This window comes from Camarhynchus parvulus, chromosome 27 (genome assembly GCF_901933205.1).
Source record: "Camarhynchus parvulus chromosome 27, STF_HiC, whole genome shotgun sequence".
NCBI classification, from domain to species: domain Eukaryota; kingdom Metazoa; phylum Chordata; class Aves; order Passeriformes; family Thraupidae; genus Camarhynchus; species Camarhynchus parvulus.
In genome coordinates, this window is record NC_044597.1 from 4,688,508 (window position 1) to 4,706,745 (window position 18,238).

The window sequence follows — 18,238 nt, forward strand, 5'->3', positions numbered from 1 at the left end:
CACGGAGGGGACACGAGGTTACAAATCCCAGAGCGAGCCTTTATTGGGCCCCGGCGAGGAAGGGAGAGGGGGGGTTTGGGGGCCGGCTGGGGGTGCAGGACCCCCTCCCCAGCTGCCCCCGGTACCGACCGGGTGCCGGGACTCGACACCGAAACACCGAAACACGGAATAATTTAACCCCGTGGGGCAGGACAGCGAGCCCCGGGGCGGGGATGGGATGGGATGGGATGGGATGGGATGGGATGGGATGGGATGGGATGGGATGGGATGGGATGGGATGGGATGGGATGGGATGGGGGGACACGGCCTGAAGCGCTGCACCCCCCGCAAAGGCAAAGCTGCGAGAACAGCAGGAGGGGTCTGGGGTCGGGAGGGGAGGGAGACCCCCATGGGGTTTGAAGGGGGAGACCCCCGCGGGGTTTGCGGTGAGGAGGGGGTGCAGGAGGCAATGAGCTCCCCCAGCCCCCATCCAGGGAAAGCAGAGGGGTCCCGCACCCATTACCCAGGGGAGGGGGGCGAGCGTGTCCCGGCCTGCAGGGAGGTGTCCCAGGGAGGTTGGGGACAAAGGGACAAGGACAGGGAGGTGGCGAGCGGAGTGTCTGCGCGGGGCGGGGGGGGGGGGGCAAGGCACTCGGTGAGGCCGGCAGCACTGCGGGGACAGCGGGGGGGGCACATTTGGGGGGGTCTCCCCCACAAGCGTGCAAGGCACGAGCGTGCAAGAGCCCCCCGAGAGAACCGGAGCCCCCCGGGAGAACCGGAGCCTTCCGGGAGAACCGGAGCCTTCCGGGAGAACCGGGAGGGGCTGCGGGAGCATCCCGGGAGAACCGGGAGGGGCTGTGGGAGCATCCCGGGAGAACCGGGAGGGGCTGCGGGATCTGCCCGGGAGAACCGGAGCCCCCCGGGAGAACCGGGAGGAGCTGCGGGAGCCAAGGCCGGCGGCGGCCGCGTCCGAGGGTCGGGGCAGGGGGAGATGCGCTTGTGCAAAGTCAGAGCCCCCCTGGCGGGGGCCCGGGCGGGGACAGGGGGTCAGTAGTACTTGTCCGGCTCCTGCCACTTGGTCACCCAGAGCTTCTTGCGGCGGCGGCGGGGCAGGAGCCCCCCGGGCTGGTAGCGCTGCTCCTGCCGGATCCGCACCGCGTGGTACTTGGGCATGATCCGGTAGTAGCGGGTCCGCTGGAAAAAGTCGCACTGCGAGGGGAGACACAGAGGGGACAGCGGGTCAGGGAGGGGCCCGAGAGGGTCAGGGACAGGGAGAGAGACCCCCGAGGCGGCGAAGAGCAGAGCAAAGGGAGCAGCGATCCTGGAGCCGCTGGGAGAGCCCGCGGAGCCCTGAGGGACCCTGCGGGACAGAGGAAGAGGAGGCTGAAGAGGAGGAAGGTGCCGCTGCAGCCCGGCCCCACGGGGCATTACCAGGCGGGGCCCGCGGCGCTCGGGGGGGCACGGGGGGTGCCCCCCGTTAGTAGTCGTCCGTGAGCCGCTCGGTTTCCGACGGCTGGATCCTCATCTCTGCCTTCTGCCCCTTGGCCTCGTACATGGCCCGGGTGTTGGCCCGCCGGAAGAACCCGCACTGCAGGGAAGGGGACAGGGTCAGGGGGTCGGGACAGCGGCTGGGGGGGTCCCGGGCACCCCCCCGCAGGTGGGGGGAGCGGGGCAGGGGGATGCCTCACAGGGATGCTGCGGGGTGGGGGGGTCCTGCAGACCCAGTGACCCCTCTTGGGTAAAAGAGGGGCTTCAAGAAGCTGGGGGTGCCCCCAGGGGGCTGTGGGGGGTCCCCCAGTTCCTGCAGCGCAGCCACAGGGAAGGAGGTTCAGCCTCCTTTGGGCGCACACCCCAAAATGTTTTGCACCCCAAGCACGTTGAGGATGTCTCTGCTCCTCTTCCTCATCCCTCTCCAGGCGGGAATCTTCCTCCCGGGAGGGCACCACCCACCTGGGGGACACCTGCCACCCTCGGGGGGCACCTTCTAGCCGAGGGGACAATCATCCAGCCACGAGTCCCTTGTGTCCCTTGCCAGGAGGTGACCACGGGTGACACGAGCCTGGCGGGTCTCAGCGCGGCTCCTGCACCCCCTCCACCCTGGGAAGGGGATTTGGGACCCCCCTCACCTTCCAGAGGAGGAGGATGATGAGCCCCAGCAGCAGCAGCCCGGCTGCCACCGACACCAGCACCAGCCAGAGCGCGATCTCGGCCGGCTGCTCCTCCTGCAGCTCCGAGTCCACGTCCACGGAGAACTGGGGGGGGTGGGAAGGGGCTCGTTGGGGCTGGGGGCTCCAGCGGCCCCAGTCCCGCCCCGTGTGCCCCAGTAAGGGCTCTGGCGAGGCTCACCCGCACCGTGTGGTTCCTCATGGTGATGGTGGGCACCTGCGAGCGCAGGAACAGCGTGGCCGTGCCCGTCACCTTCACACGGTCAAAGTCCCGGAACTCCTGGGGACAGGGGTGGGACACACAGAGGACAACATGGGGATGATGATGGGGACATGGATGAGGAGGACATGGAGAATGATGGGGACATGGATGACAAGGACACGGATGATGGGAACATGGATGATGATGGAGACACGGATGATGGGGACATGGATGAGGAGGACATGGAGAATGACGGGGACATGGATGCGGACAAGGACACGGATGATGGGAACATGGATGATGATGGGGACATGGATGATGGGGACATGGATGATGGGGACATGGATGATGGGGACACGGATGATGGGGATGAGGATGATGATGGAGACACGGATGATGGGGACATGGATGATGGCAACACAGATGATGATGGAGACACGGATGATGGGGATGAGGATGATGATGGAGACATGGATGATGGGGACATGGATGAGGAGGACATGGAGAATGACGGGGACATGGATGATGAGGACGTGGATGATGGGGACACGGATGGTAATGGAGACACGGATGATGGAGACACGGATGACGGGTGACACACGGATGGAGCGGCGACACAGGTGACAGCAGGGACACCCAGGGGTGGCTGCCAGCTCCTGGCAGACTCAGAGCCCTGTTTAACACCCCGCAGGGCTCAGAGCCCGCAGCCCCTCGGCGGGACTGACCTCGATGAAGGTGCTGTTCCAGACGCGGGCGCGCAGGCTGAAGCTGGAGGGGAGCTGCGTGTGCAGCAGGGGACACTCGAGCCACACGCAGCGCGCTGTGCCCGCCGAGCAGCTCTGGGGGCACACGGGGGTCAGGGTGGGCCCAAAGCACCGCCCCGGTGCCCGGGAGGAGCGGGGGCAGTGCCCGGAGGGGGAATGCCCGCCCCACCCACCCAGCACACGGGCGGCGGCGCCGGGTGGCCAAGGTGACCGGGGGCTCCCCCGGCTCGGGGGGCTCCAGCTCCCGCCGCCGCCGGGATGGAGCCTGCTCCTGCAGGAGCTGAGGGGGGACATAGGATACCCATACCCCCCCCACTCAATCAACGCTGCAGGATACCCAGTGAACCCCCACCCCTACTAGGATATCCCATGAACCCCACCCTCAGCTGCAGATATCCCAGGTGAACCCCCACCCCTCAGGATATCCCAGGTGAACCCCCACCCTAGCTGCAGGATATGCAGGTGAGACCCCCACCCTCAGGAGCTGCAGGATATCCCAGGTGAACCCCCACCCCTGGCTGCAGGATATCCCAGGTGAGACCCCACCTCTGGGAGCTGCAGGATATCCCAGGTGAGACCCCCACCCCTGGGAGCTGCAGGATATCCCAGGTGAGACCCCCACCCTCAGGGGCTGCAGGATATCCCAGGTGAGACCCCCACCCTCAGGGGCTGCAGGATATCCCAGGTGAGACCCCCACCCCTGGGAGCTGCAGGATATCCCAGGTGAGACCCCCACCTCTGGGAGCTGCAGGATATCCCAGGTGAGACCCCAACCCCTGGGAGCTGCAGGATATCCCAGGTGAGACCCCCACCCTCAGGAGCTGCAGGATATGCCAGGTGAGACCCCCACCCTCAGGAGCTGCAGGATATCCCAGGTGAGACCCCCAACCCCTGGGGGCTGCAGGATATCCCAGGTGAGACCCCCACCCCTGGGGGCTGCAGGATATCCCAGGTCCTGCAGGAGCTGAGGGGGAACACGAGCCCATCAGAGCCATTCCGGGGGGCTGAAGGACCCCCGTGGTGGGGCAGGGACACGGCCCTGAGGGCGCCGGGCACTCACGGTGAGGTTGAGGGGGTTGATGAGCCCCCCGGGGGGGTGGCACGTGTCGTTGCCGTTCACCAGGATCTCGGTGGGGTACAGGAGCCATTTGCCGTTGGGGATCTCGTAGGGCCACTCGAAGCCCAGCAGGATGGTGCCCAGCGTGCCCAGGGACTCGCCTTTGGTGGTCACCTGCGGGCAGGGTGGGATGTGGGTCTGGTATTCCCAAATCCGCTTCTCTCCGTGTTCCCAAATCCTCCTTCCTCTCGCGTTCCCAAATCCGCTTCCCTCCAGTATTCCCAAATCTGCTTCTCTCTGACATTCCCAAATCCGCTTCCCTCCCATGTTCTCAAATTCACTTCCCTCCCGGGTTCCCAAATCCTCCTTTCTCCGGTATTCCCAAATCTGCTTCCCTTCGACATTCCCAAATCCGCTTCCCTCCTGTGTTCCCAAATCTGCCTCCCTCCCACGTTCCCAAATCCGCTTCCCTTTGGTATTCCCAAATCCACTTCCCTCCCATGTTCCCAAATTCTCCTTCCTCCAGCGTTCCCAAATCCTCCTTTCTCCCGCATTCCCAAATCCGCTTCCCTTTGACATTCCCAAATATGCTTCTCTCCAGTATTCCCAAATCCACCTCCCTGCGGTGTTCCCAAATCCGCTTCCCTCCTGCATTCCCAAATCCGCTTCCCTCTCGCGTTCCCAAGTCCGCTTCCCTCCGGTATTCCCAAATCTGGTTCTCTGCCACGTTCCCAAATCCGCTTGCCTCCCATATTCCGCTTGCCTCCGATGTTCCCAAATCCGCTTCCCTTCCGCGTTCCCAAATCCCTTCGATGTTCCCAAATTTCCCTCCCGCGATTCCCAAATCCGCTTCCCTCCGGCGCCGGCCAGGCCCGGCTCACCTGGAAGTCGAAGGTGAGGGGGCTGCCCACGTCCTGCTCCCGTTTCATGGCCGACTCGCCCACCACGGTCCCGCTGAAGTAGGACTGGATGTGGGAGGAGGCTCTGGGAACGGGATGGGGGACGGGAACGGCGTGAGGGGCACGGGGGACGTCCCATTGTCCCATTGTCCCATTGTCCCATTGTCCCCTGTCCCCTCCCGGGACACGGAGAGCACAGCCAGACTCAGGTGGGGGCAATGGAGGGGACACCGAGGGGTGCAGGGGACACAAAGAGGATGGAGGGGACACAAAGAGGAGTGCAGGGGACACAGAGGGGATGGAGGTGACACAGAGAGGGTGGAGGGGACACAGAGAGGGCGCAGGGGACACAAAGAGGAGTGCAGGGGACACAGAGGGGATGGAGGTGACACAGAGGGGCGCAGGGGACACAAAAGAGGGGTGCAGGGGCCACTCACATGCTCAGCGAGGACTGGATGCTGTAATCCACCAGCAGCTTGGCCAGCACGGGCTGCAGATCCTCCTGGGTGCTCTGCCTGCCGGGACACCGGGAATGGGGCACCGGGATCGGCATCTCCCGGTCCCACCGGGACCACGCCCGCCCCCGTCCCGCCCCTCGCACTCACGTGGACAGGTCCAGCCACACCTCCACCTCCCGCGTGTCCAGCATGATCCCGATGGCCTCGAAGGTGATGGTCAGCTCTGCCTGCACGGGGTGGGGGGGCACGGGGAGCAGCTGAGCCCCGCTGAGCCCCCCAGGAAGGGCCGGGGGGCAGCTGGGGGCGGCTGGGGGCAGCTGGGGGCGGCTGGGGGCTGGGGTGCTGGGGGCAGCTCTCACCCTCTGGTTCCTCTTGAAGGGGTTTCCCAGCTCACACAGCACCGTGTCCCCAAAGGTGCAGGCTCCACTCTGGGGGGGACAGGAGGGTCAGGAACCCCCTGAGGAACACCCGGTGGGAGCCGGGGCCCCGGGGTGCCCCCCGTACCGGGCGGACGGAGGAGGGCAGCAGGCTGGGGGGCACGGTGACGTTCAGCAGGGCCTCGTGGGCGTCCTCGCCGTTCCAGGGCGCCGAGGGCACGTTGGTGATGTTGATGCTCAGGTGCAGCTTGCGCACGTCCCGGCTGTACTGCAGCACCTGGGTGCCGTTCACCCTGCGCGGGGACAGTGGGGTCAGCGTCACCATGGCACGGGGACAGCCCTGGGGACAAGGGGACACCCCTGGGGATGAGGGGACACACAGGGCCCCACTGTCACCTGGGCAGAGGCTGGTTCTGCTCGGTGACGAAGCTGCTCCGGAGCTGGAGGTTGCTGTAGCACTGGTTGTCGGAGCCACATTCCTTCTGGAACTCGATCTGCAGGGACAGGGATGTCCCCTGAGCCCCTGCCATGCTGGTGGCACCCCAGAGTGTCCCTCCACCCCCCCAGCCCGGCACACCTTGGTCTCGTTCTCGTGGGACTGGTCCTGGTTGAGCACGGGGAAGGCGTCCAGGGAGTGGGGGCCCAGCTGGAAGGTTCTGGGCCTCTCCAGCAGGGAGTAGTTCATGGAGAGCACGATGGGGTGCAGCTTGTCCCGGATGTTGTCCTGCAGGGGTGGGATTTGTGTGACCCCAAACTCAGCTCCAGCCACGGCTGGGGATCCCCTGTGCTGCTGGCAGCCCAGTGAGAGACCCCAGAGATGATCACAGGGATGGATGGATGGATGGATGGATGGATGGATGGATGGATGGATGGATGGATGGATGATGGATGGAGGATGGATGCATGGATGGATGGATGGATGGATGGATGGATGGATGGATGGATGGATGGATGGATGGATGGATGGATGGATGGATGGATGGATGGATGATGGATGGATGGATGGATGGATGGATGGATGGATGGATGATGGATGGATGGATGGATGGATGGATGGAGGATGGATGGATGGATGGATGGATGGATGGATGGATGGATGGATGGATGGATGGATGATGGATGGAGGATGGATGCATGGATGGATGGATGGATGGATGGATGGATGGATGGATGGATGGATGGATGGATGGATGGATGGATGGATGGATGGATGGATGGATGGATGGATGGATGGATGGATGGATGGATGGATGGATGGATGGATGGATGGATGGATGGATGGATGGATGGATGGATGGATGGATGGACGATGGATGGATGGATGGATGGATGGATGGATGGATGGATGGATGGATGGATGGATGATGGATGGATGGATGGATGGACGATGGACGGACGATGGATGGATGGATGGATGGATGGATGGATGGATGGATGGATGGATGGATGGATGGATGATGGATGGATGGATGGATGGACGATGGACGGACGATGGATGGATGGATGGATGGATGGATGGATGGATGGATGGATGGATGATGGATGGATGGATGGATGGATGGATGGATGGATGGATGGATGGATGGAGGCAAGGACACTCACCAGCAGCAGGAGCTCCTGGGACTGGCAGCGGGTGTCCGGCATGGAGAAGTCCCCGGTGTAGGTGGCAGATTGGGACCCCGAGAACCTGACCCTGGGCGGGTGCCGGTCCTTGTCGGCCTCCAGCGTGTACTGCAGGGCTGGGGGACAGCACGAGTTGTCCAACAAACACCCCCACGAGGTGTCCCCATGTCCCCATGTCCCCCCAGCACCCCCCACTCACTGATCCTCTCGCTGTAGTTGGGGTCCCCCGCACTCTGGTTGTAGGAGAAGCACAGGGTCACCGTCATGCTGGGGGGACAGAGGGGCTGTCAGCCGAACCAGGGGTGCCACCGGCAGCCACGGGGACACCGGGGACTCACCAGGACTTGGGCGTGCACTGGGCAGGGTCCACCTTGCTGGGGGTCACCGTGAAGGTCTTGTCCAGGATGTTGATCACGGGCCGGGCTCTGGGCAGGGATTGGGGTTGGCTGAGCCCCCCTGCCCCGTGCCCACCCCCCAGGGGTGGCAGGACACCTGTCCCCTGTCCCCATTGCTGTACCTGAGCAGGACCACTCGCTCGCTCAGGCTGCCCACCAGCAGGTCCGGGTAGGAATTCCCGTCCATGTCCAGCCCCCCGCTCAGTGAGTACCCGAAGGTTTTTATCCCGGTGGGGCCCAGCTCTGCCCCGCTGATCACCTGCATTGGGGGGCAGGGGGGTCTCACCCAGTGCCCTGCGGTGGGGGGGGGGTCTCAGGGGTGTCCAAAGGGCTGCTCCTGGGGAGGGATGCAGCTCCTGGCCCGCTCAGGGCTCCCCGGGGCCGTTACCTGCCGGGGTCGGTCCCGCAGCCCCTCGGCGCTGCTGTGGTAGATGTAAACCTTGCCAGGCCCTTCAAAAGGAGCCCCCACGGCGATATCTGGGGGGACAAGAGCAGGGTCAGCCCCCCAGGGCCCTCCCTGGCACCCCAAACTCCCATCTCCAGCCCTGGCCACGTCTGGGGTCCCCCCTTCCCGTGAGACCCCACAAACTCAGCACAGGAGGGAGGGAGGGATGGGCAGAAGCGATAATGGGACAACCAGGATCTCCAGCCTCTCCCAAATCTCTTCCTCTTCACCCCAAACATCTCCAGAGACCCCTCCAGGCCCCCTCCTTTCCTGAGCCCCCCCCACCGTGTCTCCCCAAAAAGCAGCTCCCCACAAAGGTGTCCCCAGCCACTCACCCTGGAACCCGTCCTGGTTGATGTCCCCGATGCTGGCCAGGGCAAAGCCGAAGCCGGAGTAGCTGGGCCCGGTGAGGACCAGGCTGGGGAGCTGCTGGAAGCCCCCAGCCTCGTTCATGTACACGAACACGGCGCCCCCCACCTCCTGCTTCCTCTCGAAGTAGTAGGGGGCTCCCACCACCAGGTCCTGCCACCTGTGGGGACAGCAGCGGGGTGCTCGGGGCTGGGGCTGCAACACGGCCCCCACCCCACACGCCTGGAGCAGGGGGGACACCCCCAGAGGTGTGAAAATGGGACCACCCCCCCAAAAAAAAAACTGCCCCAGCCCAGAGCTGGGACCACAGGGTCCCAGGGGTGATGCTCCAGGTGAGACCCGCAACCTGAGGAGCTGCAGGGAGCCCCAGGTGAGACCCTCTACCCTCAGCAGCTGCTCCAGGTGAGACCCCCACCCTGAGGAGCTGCAGGGAGCCCCAGGTGAGACCCCTACCCTCAGGAGCTGCTCCAGGTGAGACCCCCACCCCTGGAAGCTGCAGGGAGCCCCAGGTGAGACCCCCACCCCTGGGAACTTTGGGGTCCAAGCCTACCTGAGCTTTAGGACATCCCAACTGAGACCCCCACCCCTGGGAGCTGCAAGGTGTCCCAGGTGAGACCTCCACCCTCAGGAGCTGCAGGGTGCTCCAGGTGAGACCCCCACCCCTGGGAACCTTGGGGTCCAAGCCCACCTGAGCTTCAGGACGCCCTAAGCAGGACCCCGCAGCCCCAGGAGCGGCCAGAGCCAGCCCAGGTGAGCCGCAGGTGAGCCCCGCCCCGCAGCCCGGGGGTCGCAGCCCCTCACCCGTCGTTGTTGAGGTCGGCCAGGGCGAGGGCGCTGCCGAAGTAGGAGCCGACCTGTGGCCCGGGGAGCAGCAGGCTCCGGTTCAGCGTCTGCCGGGCGCCGCGGCTCAGCAGCAGCACGGCGCCGGTGTGCCGGTACCGCGGCGCGCCCGTCACCAGCGTCACCGCCTCCCGCTGCAGCACCGCGCTGCCCACCTCGGCCGTGTACCCTGCGGGGGCCGCGTCAGGGGGGGCACGGGAGCCCCCAGACCCCCTCGTGTGCTCCCCGAGCCCCGCAAACACCGCAAACCCTGCCCCGAGGCCCCCCAGCCCCGGGGATCTCGGGGGGAGCACTGGGAACAGCTCACACCCTCCCTAAGTGTCCCCGAGTGTCCCCAAGAGTCCCCAAGTGCTCCCGAGTGTCCCCGAGTGTCCCCTGATTTTCCCCAAGCGTCCCCAAGTGCTCCCGAGTGTCCCCAAGGGTCCCCGAGTGTCCCCAAGAGTCCCCAAGTGTCCCTAGGTGTCCCCGAAGGTCCCCGAGTGTCCCCAAGTCTTCCCAATTGTCCCCAAGTGCTCCCAAGTGTCCCTGAGTGTCCCCGAGTGTCCCCGAGTGTTCCCAAGTGCTCCCCGAGTGTCCCCAAGTGTTCCCGAGTGTTCCCGAGTGTCCCCAAATGTCCCCGAGTGTCCCCGAGTGTCCCCAGGAGTCCCCCGAGTGTTCCCAAGTGTCCCCAAGTGTTCTCAAGGGTCCCCCGAGTGTCCCTGAGTGTTCCCAAGTGCTCCCTAAGTGTTCCTGAGTGTTCCCAAGTGTCCCCAAGGGTCCCCCGAGTGTCCCTGAGTGTCCCCAAGAGTTCCCAAGTGTTCCCGAGTGCTCCCAAGTGTCCCTAAGTGTTCCCAAGTGCTCCCGAGTGTCCCCAAATGTCCCCAGGTGCTCCCCAAGTGTTCCCACGTGTCCCTGAGTGCTCCCAAGTGTCCCCAAGTGTCCCCAAGTGTCCCTCGTGCCTTCAACATCCACGCCCGAATCTCACAGCCCCCAAAGCTCCTCCTCACCCCAACTTCTTCCCCCATGTCACCCCAATGTCACCACTGGCCCCCCACTCTCACCATCCAGGGGGGTTCTTCAAGCCTCCCTGAGCCCCCCCACCCCCTCCAAAGCTCCTCCTCCTCCTCCTGCTCACCCCAAACCCCCCCGGGGCTCCCCCCTCACCTATGTAGGTGTTGCCGTTCCTGGTGTTGGGGTAGGAGAAGTCGTGCAGGTCCCACGTCTCCCTCTGCAGCATGTAATCGGTGCCTGGGGTGAGGAGGGGGTCACACTCAGCATTGGGGGGTCCCACAGGGGCAGGGGGACCTCGGGGAGGGACTGGGGGGTCCCACAGGGGCACGGGCACCTCAGGAATGGGGTCCCATGGGTGTCCCAGAGGGGCATGGGCACCTCAGGAATGGGGTCCCATGGGTGTCCCATGTAGGCACAGACCCCCCAGGGAAGGAGGTGTCCCCCCAAAGGGAACCCCCATGAGAAGGGGTGCCCAGAGGGGTGACCCCAGGAGTGGCAGGTCCCCCCTGTCCCCTCACCCTGCCAGTTGTAGGCGCCAGGCGCCCCGAAGTAGATGATGTTGGCGCTGAAGCCGGCGCTGGTGCCCATCTGGCACATGCCGGTCTCGTCGGTGTCGGTGTTGGCGTTGCACATCTCATTGTGGTACGTCTGCCACTCGTCCCCCAGGTCCAGGCGCAGGTCATTGCCACGGACGTAGCAACGGCCGACCATGCGGCGCTGGGCCTCGGCCCCCGACCACAGCACCCGCGTGTAGCGGTGGGCACAGGCCTGGGGACAGCGGGGACAGGCGGGGACAGACGGGGACAGCTCAGGGACAGACAGGGACAGGTCAGGGACAGACAGGGACAGCCACAGCACCCGCGTGTAGTGGTGGGCACAGGCCTGGGGACAGCGGGGACGGACAGGGGACAGCTCAGGGACAGACAGGGACAGCTCAGGGACAGACAGGGACAGACAGGGACAGACAGGGACAGGTCAGGGACAGACAGGGACAGCCACAGCACCCGTGTGTAGTAGTGGGCACAGGCCTGGGGAGAGCGGGGACGGACAGGGGACAGCTCAGGGACAGACAGGGACAGGTCAGGGACAGACAGGGACAGACAGGAACAGCCACAGCACCCGTGTGTAGCTGTGGGCACAGGCCTGGGGACAGTGGGGACACTGAGGTTCAGGGGACACCTCAAAGGTGCAGGGACACCCCAAGGGGATGTGTGTGTAAAGAACCAGGATCTGGGTGTGCAAGGATCTGAGACCTGAGTGTGTAAGGATCTGGGTGTCAAAGGATTTGGGATCTGGGTGTGCAAGGATCTGGAATCTGGGGTCTGGGTGTGCAGGGATCTGGGTGTGCAAGGATCTGGGATCTGGGTGTGCAAGGATCTGGGTGTGCAGGGATCTGGGATCTGGGTGTGCAGGGATCTGGGTGTGTAAGGATCTGGGATCTGGGTGTGCAGGGATCTGCGATCTGGGGTCTGAGTGTGCAAAGATCTGGGGTCTGGGTGTGCAAAGCCCCGCGGTGCCCCCCAGACTCACCAGGACCCTCCCCGGTGGCTGCCGCTGGCTGGCCACTGTCACCCCCAGCCACATGTCCTCGATGATGGCCTTGTCCGGCTCATCTGCGGGGGAACAGCCGGCCTGAGAGGGGGTCCCCCCTCCTGGGCAGGGGGTTTTGGGGTGGTCACACACCCCGGGGGGGGTCACCCACCCTTGAGCTCGATGGGCAGGCGTTGGCAGTCGCGGGTGGTGGCACTCAGGGGACAGGCGTACACAGCACCCGTCCGGGTCCCGTTCACCGGCTCCGCGGCCTGGGGGGCCCCCACCAGCAGCCTGGGGGGCACAGAGGGGGCACGTGGGTGGCTGATGGGGGGTGAGGTGCGACCCCCCAAACCCCCCCAAGTCATTTTGGGGTGCAGAGCTGGGTGGGTGCCCTGAGGAGGGCACACTGGAGCTGCTTCCCCAGTTTGTCACACCCTGACACCCCCAAATAATGGGGTCAGAGCTGGAAGGGGACACAGGGACCCCGAACGGCCTCAGGGACAGACTGACAGAGTCATTGCTCCCCCAGTCCTTCCCAGACCCCATCCCAGGGCTGAGCCCCCATCCCTGTGCATGGGGGTGGGAAGAGGGGTCGCAGTGACCCCCAAACCTCAGTGATCCCCCAAACCTCAGTGACCCCCAAACCTCAGTGACCCCTTCAAACCTCAGTGACCCCCCAAACCTGAGCTGGCGGGGAAAACAAGAGGGAGGGGCTGCTCTGCACGCCCAGGGCAGCCCCGGGGGCCCCGTCCCTTGTAAACACCCCCGGCCCTTCCCGGCCGGGCTTTGATCCCTGCGCAGCCCCGGCAGCTGCGGCGTGTCCGGCCCGACAGCGACAGCGCGGAGCGGCCGTGCCAGGGACGGGGAACGAGGGACGGGGAATGAGGGACCGGGAACGCGGGATGGGGAACGCGGGATGGGGAATGAGGGACGGGGAATGAGGGACGGGGAATGAGGGACGGGGAATGAGGGACGGGGAATGAGGGATGGGGAATGAGGGACGGGGAATGAGGGATGGGGAATGAGGGACGGGGAATGCGGGATGGAGAATGAGGGACCGGGAACGCGGGACGGGAAATGCAGGACGAGGACACAGACCCGGAGCAGGGACGGCAGCTGGGACAGACAGACACCCCTCACCCTGGACAGACTCCCCTCACCCCGGAGGGGCTCGGCCAGCACGGGGCCGGCCCAGGACAGGCAGCACCTCCCAGGGGTGACCTCCCTCAGGAAGGGCAGTGCCATGGGGGACATTGGCATTCCAGCCCCTCCAGGTAACGCTGAAGGGAACCCCCACCACAAAGGAAGATGCCGGGGACCCCAAGCAAGGCCCCGCGGGCCCGGCAGGGGCACTGGCATGGCCGCAGGGCTCCGGAAGGGCCAGCCTTTCCGCAGGGAAGTCCTCTGGGAGCGCCGGGACAATGAGTGGAGCTGGCCGGGCTGGGGGAGGAAGTGCCGCGCTCTGGCAGGCGGGACACGGGGGGGGACACGGCACCCAGGACATGGCACTCGGGACACCCAGGACATGGAGGGGACACAGCACCCAGGACATGGCACCCAAGACATGGCACACAGGACACAGAGGGGACACGGCACCCAGGATATGACACCCAGGACACCCAGGACTTGGAAGGGACATGGCACCCAGGACATGGCACACGGGACACAGAGGGGACATGGCACCCGGGACACGGCACACGGGACATGGCACACGGGACACAGAGGGGACATGGCACCCAGGACACGGCACCCAGGACATGGCACCCAGGACACAGTACCCAGAGCTGCTTTCTGGGCACTGCTGTACCGAGCTGGCCCGTCCTCAGCAGGGCCACCAGCGAGGACAGGGCCGAGCGCGCTGTTCCCATCCCAGCACCGGCGGACGGGGCCCATCGCCGCCGTCCCCGCGGCAGCGCCCGCGGGCAGGGAGCGCCGGGAAGCTGAGCAGAAGCTGAGCAGAAGCTGAGCAATGCGGGGCCGGCAGCGCGGGCACGTCCGGGCGGGCCGGGCGCTGACTCAAAGCCCAGGCGCAGGAGGAATGCGGGGCCCCGGGCAGCCCCCGCCCCGGCACGCCGGGACCCCCCCGGGCCGGCTGAGTCAGCCCGGGGCTGCAGGTGGGGGGAGGGTTGGCACCGCTCACCCCAAAGGGGGGTCCGGGGGGGGCTGCTCCCCGCAGGAATGCCAGGATGGGGGTGCCGGAGAGCGGGAAAGTGAAGGGAATGAGGGGGGGGTGGCTCCTGGTGATGCCAGCTCGGCACAAAGGAATCTGCCCCCCCCAGCTGCAAGGGGGGGCACAAGGGGCGCCATTGTCCCCTCTCACCTGGGGGGAAGTGACTCAGGGCAGCTGCCGTGACTCAGAATTGGGGGGGTCCTGTCCCCCCAGCGGGACCCCCCAGGCTCCCCCGGTGGTCCCGGCCCAGGCAGACCCCGCGGTGCCGGGGGGCGGGAGCCCACCCAAGCCAAGCAGCTCCGGCATGCCGCTGCCTCCGGCCAAGATTCCCGGCACGGCACGGCACGGCACGGCAGCCCACCCGCAGCTCCGTCTCCTGGGAGAGGGGGAGTGCGGGACGCGGGGCCCTCCCGAGCAATGGGGGGCACCCAGGGGCTGCAGCCCCCGGGGGAGCGGAGCTGGGATTTGGGGATTTGGGGGGTCGGGATCAGTTTGTGGCTCTGGTCCCACTGGGCCCGGGGAGCCGGGGTTGTGCTGGAGATGGTCAAAGAGCGGCACGAGGGGGAGGCCGGGACGGGAGGGAAGCAGGAATGTGAGGCCGTGCTCCGTCCTAATCCGCCCTGGCAAGCGAGGGGGGGCTGGATGGGAGCGGGGGGGGCCCCCTGCCAGCGCTGGCTCAGCTGGGAGCGGGGGGCTCTGGGGGGGTCCGGGCACCAGGACCCCAAAGTGCGGCCCCCACTGGGGTGGGAGAGGCGAGGATGGCAGAGAATCCCACCCGGACACCCCAGCATGGAACAGGGGGGGTCGTGCACCCCCCCAACCCAGAGCCCCCTCCCCAGGGAGCAGCTGGGCAGCGAGGGGGGCTCCTCATCCATCTCCCACCACGCGCCGGGGGTGACAGAGCCGGGGGGGACCCGGCCCGGCCCCGGTTCCATCCCAATGCCACTGCTTGCCGTGGGGGTCCCCGGGCACGCAAATCCAGCGGGGCCCCTCTGGGAAGGAGCCGGGAGAGGAGGAACAGCTCCTGGATGGATGGATGGATGGATGGATGGATGGATGGATGGATGGATGGATGGATGGATGGACGGACGGCCCCACATCCGTCCCCTCCTCCTGCCGAGCAGCCGCAGCCCCGCAGGACCCCGGCGGACTCGGGCCAAGGCAGGGGGAGCTCAGCCAGCTCCAGCAATCCGCAAAAGCCCGGCCGGGGGGAGGGAAAGCCGGGAACGCAGCCAGCAGAGCGCTCTCCTCACCAGCCAGCTGGAATCAGGAGAGACCCCCGAGCCCCGGGCAGAGCCTCAGTTCCCACGGGGCTGCAGATGTGGGTGCTGCCTCCCCTCCGGCCGCAGATTTTGGGGAGGCGGAGGTGGTTTTAGCTTTCCTGGAACGGATCTGCCGTGCCTCAGTTTCCCCAGGTCACCCTCCAAACCCCCACCCCGGGCCGGACCGAACCCGAGCGGCTCCCGGTGGGAGCGGCCGGACGCAGGCGGCGCGGGGGGAGCTCGGTAATCTCGGGAGCGCTGATAAGAGCCCCGCTCCCAGCCCGCGCTCACCTGGCCGGGGAGGGGCGAGCAAACAAACCACCCTTGGCATGGGCACAAACAAACCTTCGCGGGGCCGAACGGGGGGGCTCCGCTATCGCCCCTGCCCCGCCGAGCCCGCCCGGGAATTCGGGAGCGCCGCCTCTACCCCGGAGCATCCCTCCGCTCCCGACAGCCAGAGCTGGAGCCAGCCCCCCAAAAAAGAGCCCGGGACACCCCTCCCGCAGCAGACGGGGGATGACAGTGGCAGGAAATGTCCCTTTCCTGTCCCCACCCTGCACCTGTGTGAGCAGAGGGCACCGCAGCCTTCACCCGGCACCGGGGCGGCGGCTGCGACCCCCGGGGCCCCCCCTGCGCCGGCCCCGCCACCCCGAACCGGGGCCACCCCAAGGGCGGAGAGAGCCCTGCGCTGCTCCCGGCCCCGCCACGGGCACGGGCGGCGGAGGCTCCCGGGGACCGGGAATGCCCGGGGGGGGGGAAGTTCTGGCTCCGGAGCCGCTCCCCCGCAGCCGGGACCGCGCTGGGACACGCTGGGACACGTGGCGCAGGTGTGGGGGTGGCGCGTCCCTGTCACAGCCCCCCCAGAACACCCCGGGGCCGTTCTGGGCAGACACGAACGGATCCGTCCCGGTGCCGGCCGCAAACCCGGCCCGGTGCCCCCCGGCGGCTGCTCCGGTGCCACCGGAGCGGGCAGGGCCCGGCCGCGGGGGGACCCCAGGTGTTCCCCGGGGCAGGAGGGGGGGTGCCGCACCCCCCTCCCCCCCGAGCTCCGCAGGGAACGGCTCCGCTCCTCCTGCACGGGAGCGGCTGCAGCTCCTCATCCCACGGCCCCGAATGCATCCCTGGAATGCGGAGCGGCACATGCCTGCACCGGCAGCTGCTGCCGGCCCCTCCCGGGACAACCGGGATCCCCGGGGGGCTCCAAGGGATCCCCGGGGGGCTCCAAGGACCCCCCCACCCGCAGCCGGGAAGGTGATCCAGCAGAAAACCGTGCCCTTGAGCGGGACAAAGGCAGCCCGGGCCCTGCGGCGGAGCCTGCTCCGGCACGGACGGGAATTCCCGCCCGGGAACGGGAGCGGGAACGGGAGCGGGGAGCGGGGGGACAGCGGGGGACACAGCGGTGGGACGGCACGGGCACTGCTCCGGCTGAAAAGGGTTTTTGTTGGGGCTTTGCCCGGCCGGCAGCAGGAACCACAGTCCAACAGGTTCCCGGGCACGGGGCCCCGCCGGCACCGGGGGCGGCTCGGGGGGCGCCGGGGGCTCCGCCATCGCCCCGCTGAGGGCCGGCGCCGGCCGGGAGCGCTCCGCTGCGGAGGGATCCACCCCCGGCAGGGGCTCTGAGCCCACCTGGGGGACACGGGGGTGTCCCCACGCTGCTGTCAGACCCCCCCCCCGCCGGTGTCACCGGGACCCCGCTGCAGGGAATGAGGAGGGGGCTCTGGGTGGGACCCCCAGCGATGGGACCCCCGCCAATAACGGGGTGCGGAAAAGCCACGAGGAAGGGACCCCCGAGGACCAACTGCGGAGCGCGGACCCCCCCTCAGCTGGGCTCGGGGACCCCCCGGGCTTCTCCCGGCCCCTCCCAGCCCCCTCGAGGTGCGCCCCGCCCCCACGGCGGCGGCGCGGGCTCGGGACTTCGCCCTGACACAGAACAGGGACCCCCCACAGGGACCCCTCCCCACCCTGGGGACCCCCAACACCCCCGGGGGACCCTCCGCGCCACAGGGACCCCACCCCACGTGGAACCCCCATCCCAAGGGGGGGCTCCTCACCTTCCCCCCCGCTCTGCCCCACCCCACGGGGACCCCTCCCCACCCCACGGGGACCCCCACCCTAACGGGGATCTCTGCCAACGCCTCCGCCCCCCCTCGGGGGACCCCTCCCCGTTCTTCTCCGTCCCAACCCCCCCTCAGGTGGATCTCCCCCCGCTCTCCCGCAGCTCCCGGGGCTCGCCCCCCGGCCCCCGGCCGCGCTCACAGGCTCCGCTCCCGCCGCTCCGTCTCCCGGTGCAGCGCTACCGAGAAGCCGAACAGGGCTCCGCCGGGGCCCTCCTTGAGCACCGGGAAGGTGCGGTCCAGGTTGAAGGCGGCGGCGGCGCCGAGCAGCACCGGGCCGAGCCCGAGCAGCAGCCCCGGCAGGGCCATGTCCCGCACCGGCCGCCGTACCCGCCCTGCCGCCCCACCGGGACCGGTGCGCGGGGAGGGGCGGGGCCGGCCGGGCCCGGGGCGGGGCCGCGGCGCTTCCGGACACGCCCCTTAAAGGGGCCGCGCGCCCCTCTGCGCACCGCGGGTACCTGCGAGCGCAGGTGCGCGGGGAGGGAGGGAGGGGCGGGAGCACCTGGGGCAGCTGTGGCAGCCCCGGGGGGTGACCGCGACCCCCAGACCCCGCCCCCTACCGGGCCCCGCCCCCTGCCACACCCTCCGTGTGCCCC

General features: G+C 67.4%; 1 protein-coding gene across 1 annotated transcript; it reads right to left on the reverse strand.

Annotated features, from left to right (window-relative positions):
• Positions 1-1,046: 1,046 nt before the first annotated feature.
• ITGA3 (integrin subunit alpha 3) lies at positions 1,047-17,992 on the reverse strand. Its single transcript, XM_030966455.1, has 26 exons — positions 17,785-17,992; positions 12,266-12,387; positions 12,094-12,176; positions 11,082-11,331; positions 10,717-10,800; positions 9,535-9,742; positions 8,700-8,893; positions 8,308-8,396; positions 8,042-8,178; positions 7,863-7,949; positions 7,724-7,791; positions 7,504-7,640; positions 6,479-6,625; positions 6,298-6,395; positions 6,029-6,194; positions 5,884-5,952; positions 5,672-5,751; positions 5,504-5,581; positions 5,049-5,151; positions 4,171-4,341; positions 3,275-3,390; positions 3,072-3,183; positions 2,326-2,424; positions 2,106-2,231; positions 1,411-1,567; positions 1,047-1,188 (listed from the first exon to the last, which is right to left on the reverse strand). The coding sequence occupies exons 1-25, from the start codon at positions 17,949-17,951 to the stop codon at positions 1,457-1,459; spliced, it is 3,102 nt and encodes a 1,033-aa protein (XP_030822315.1). The 5' UTR covers positions 17,952-17,992; the 3' UTR covers positions 1,047-1,188; positions 1,411-1,456.
• Between the last annotated feature and the right edge of the window lie 246 nt (positions 17,993-18,238).

What these genes read in the sequence shown, in the direction of transcription:
- ITGA3 (XM_030966455.1), bottom strand. Translation starts at nt 17,951, where the DNA reads ATGGCCCTGCCGGGGCTGCTGCTCGGGCTCGGCCCGGTGCTGCTCGGC. An exon ending in AGCCACCGGGGAGGGTCCTG is followed by an intron (nt 11,332 to 12,093) that starts GTGAGTCTGGGG and finishes CGCTGTCCCCAG; the next exon opens with GCCTGTGCCCACCGCTACAC. An exon ending in GAACGGCAACACCTACATAG is followed by an intron (nt 9,743 to 10,716) that starts GTGAGGGGGGAG and finishes CGGCCCCCGCAG; the next exon opens with GGTACACGGCCGAGGTGGGC.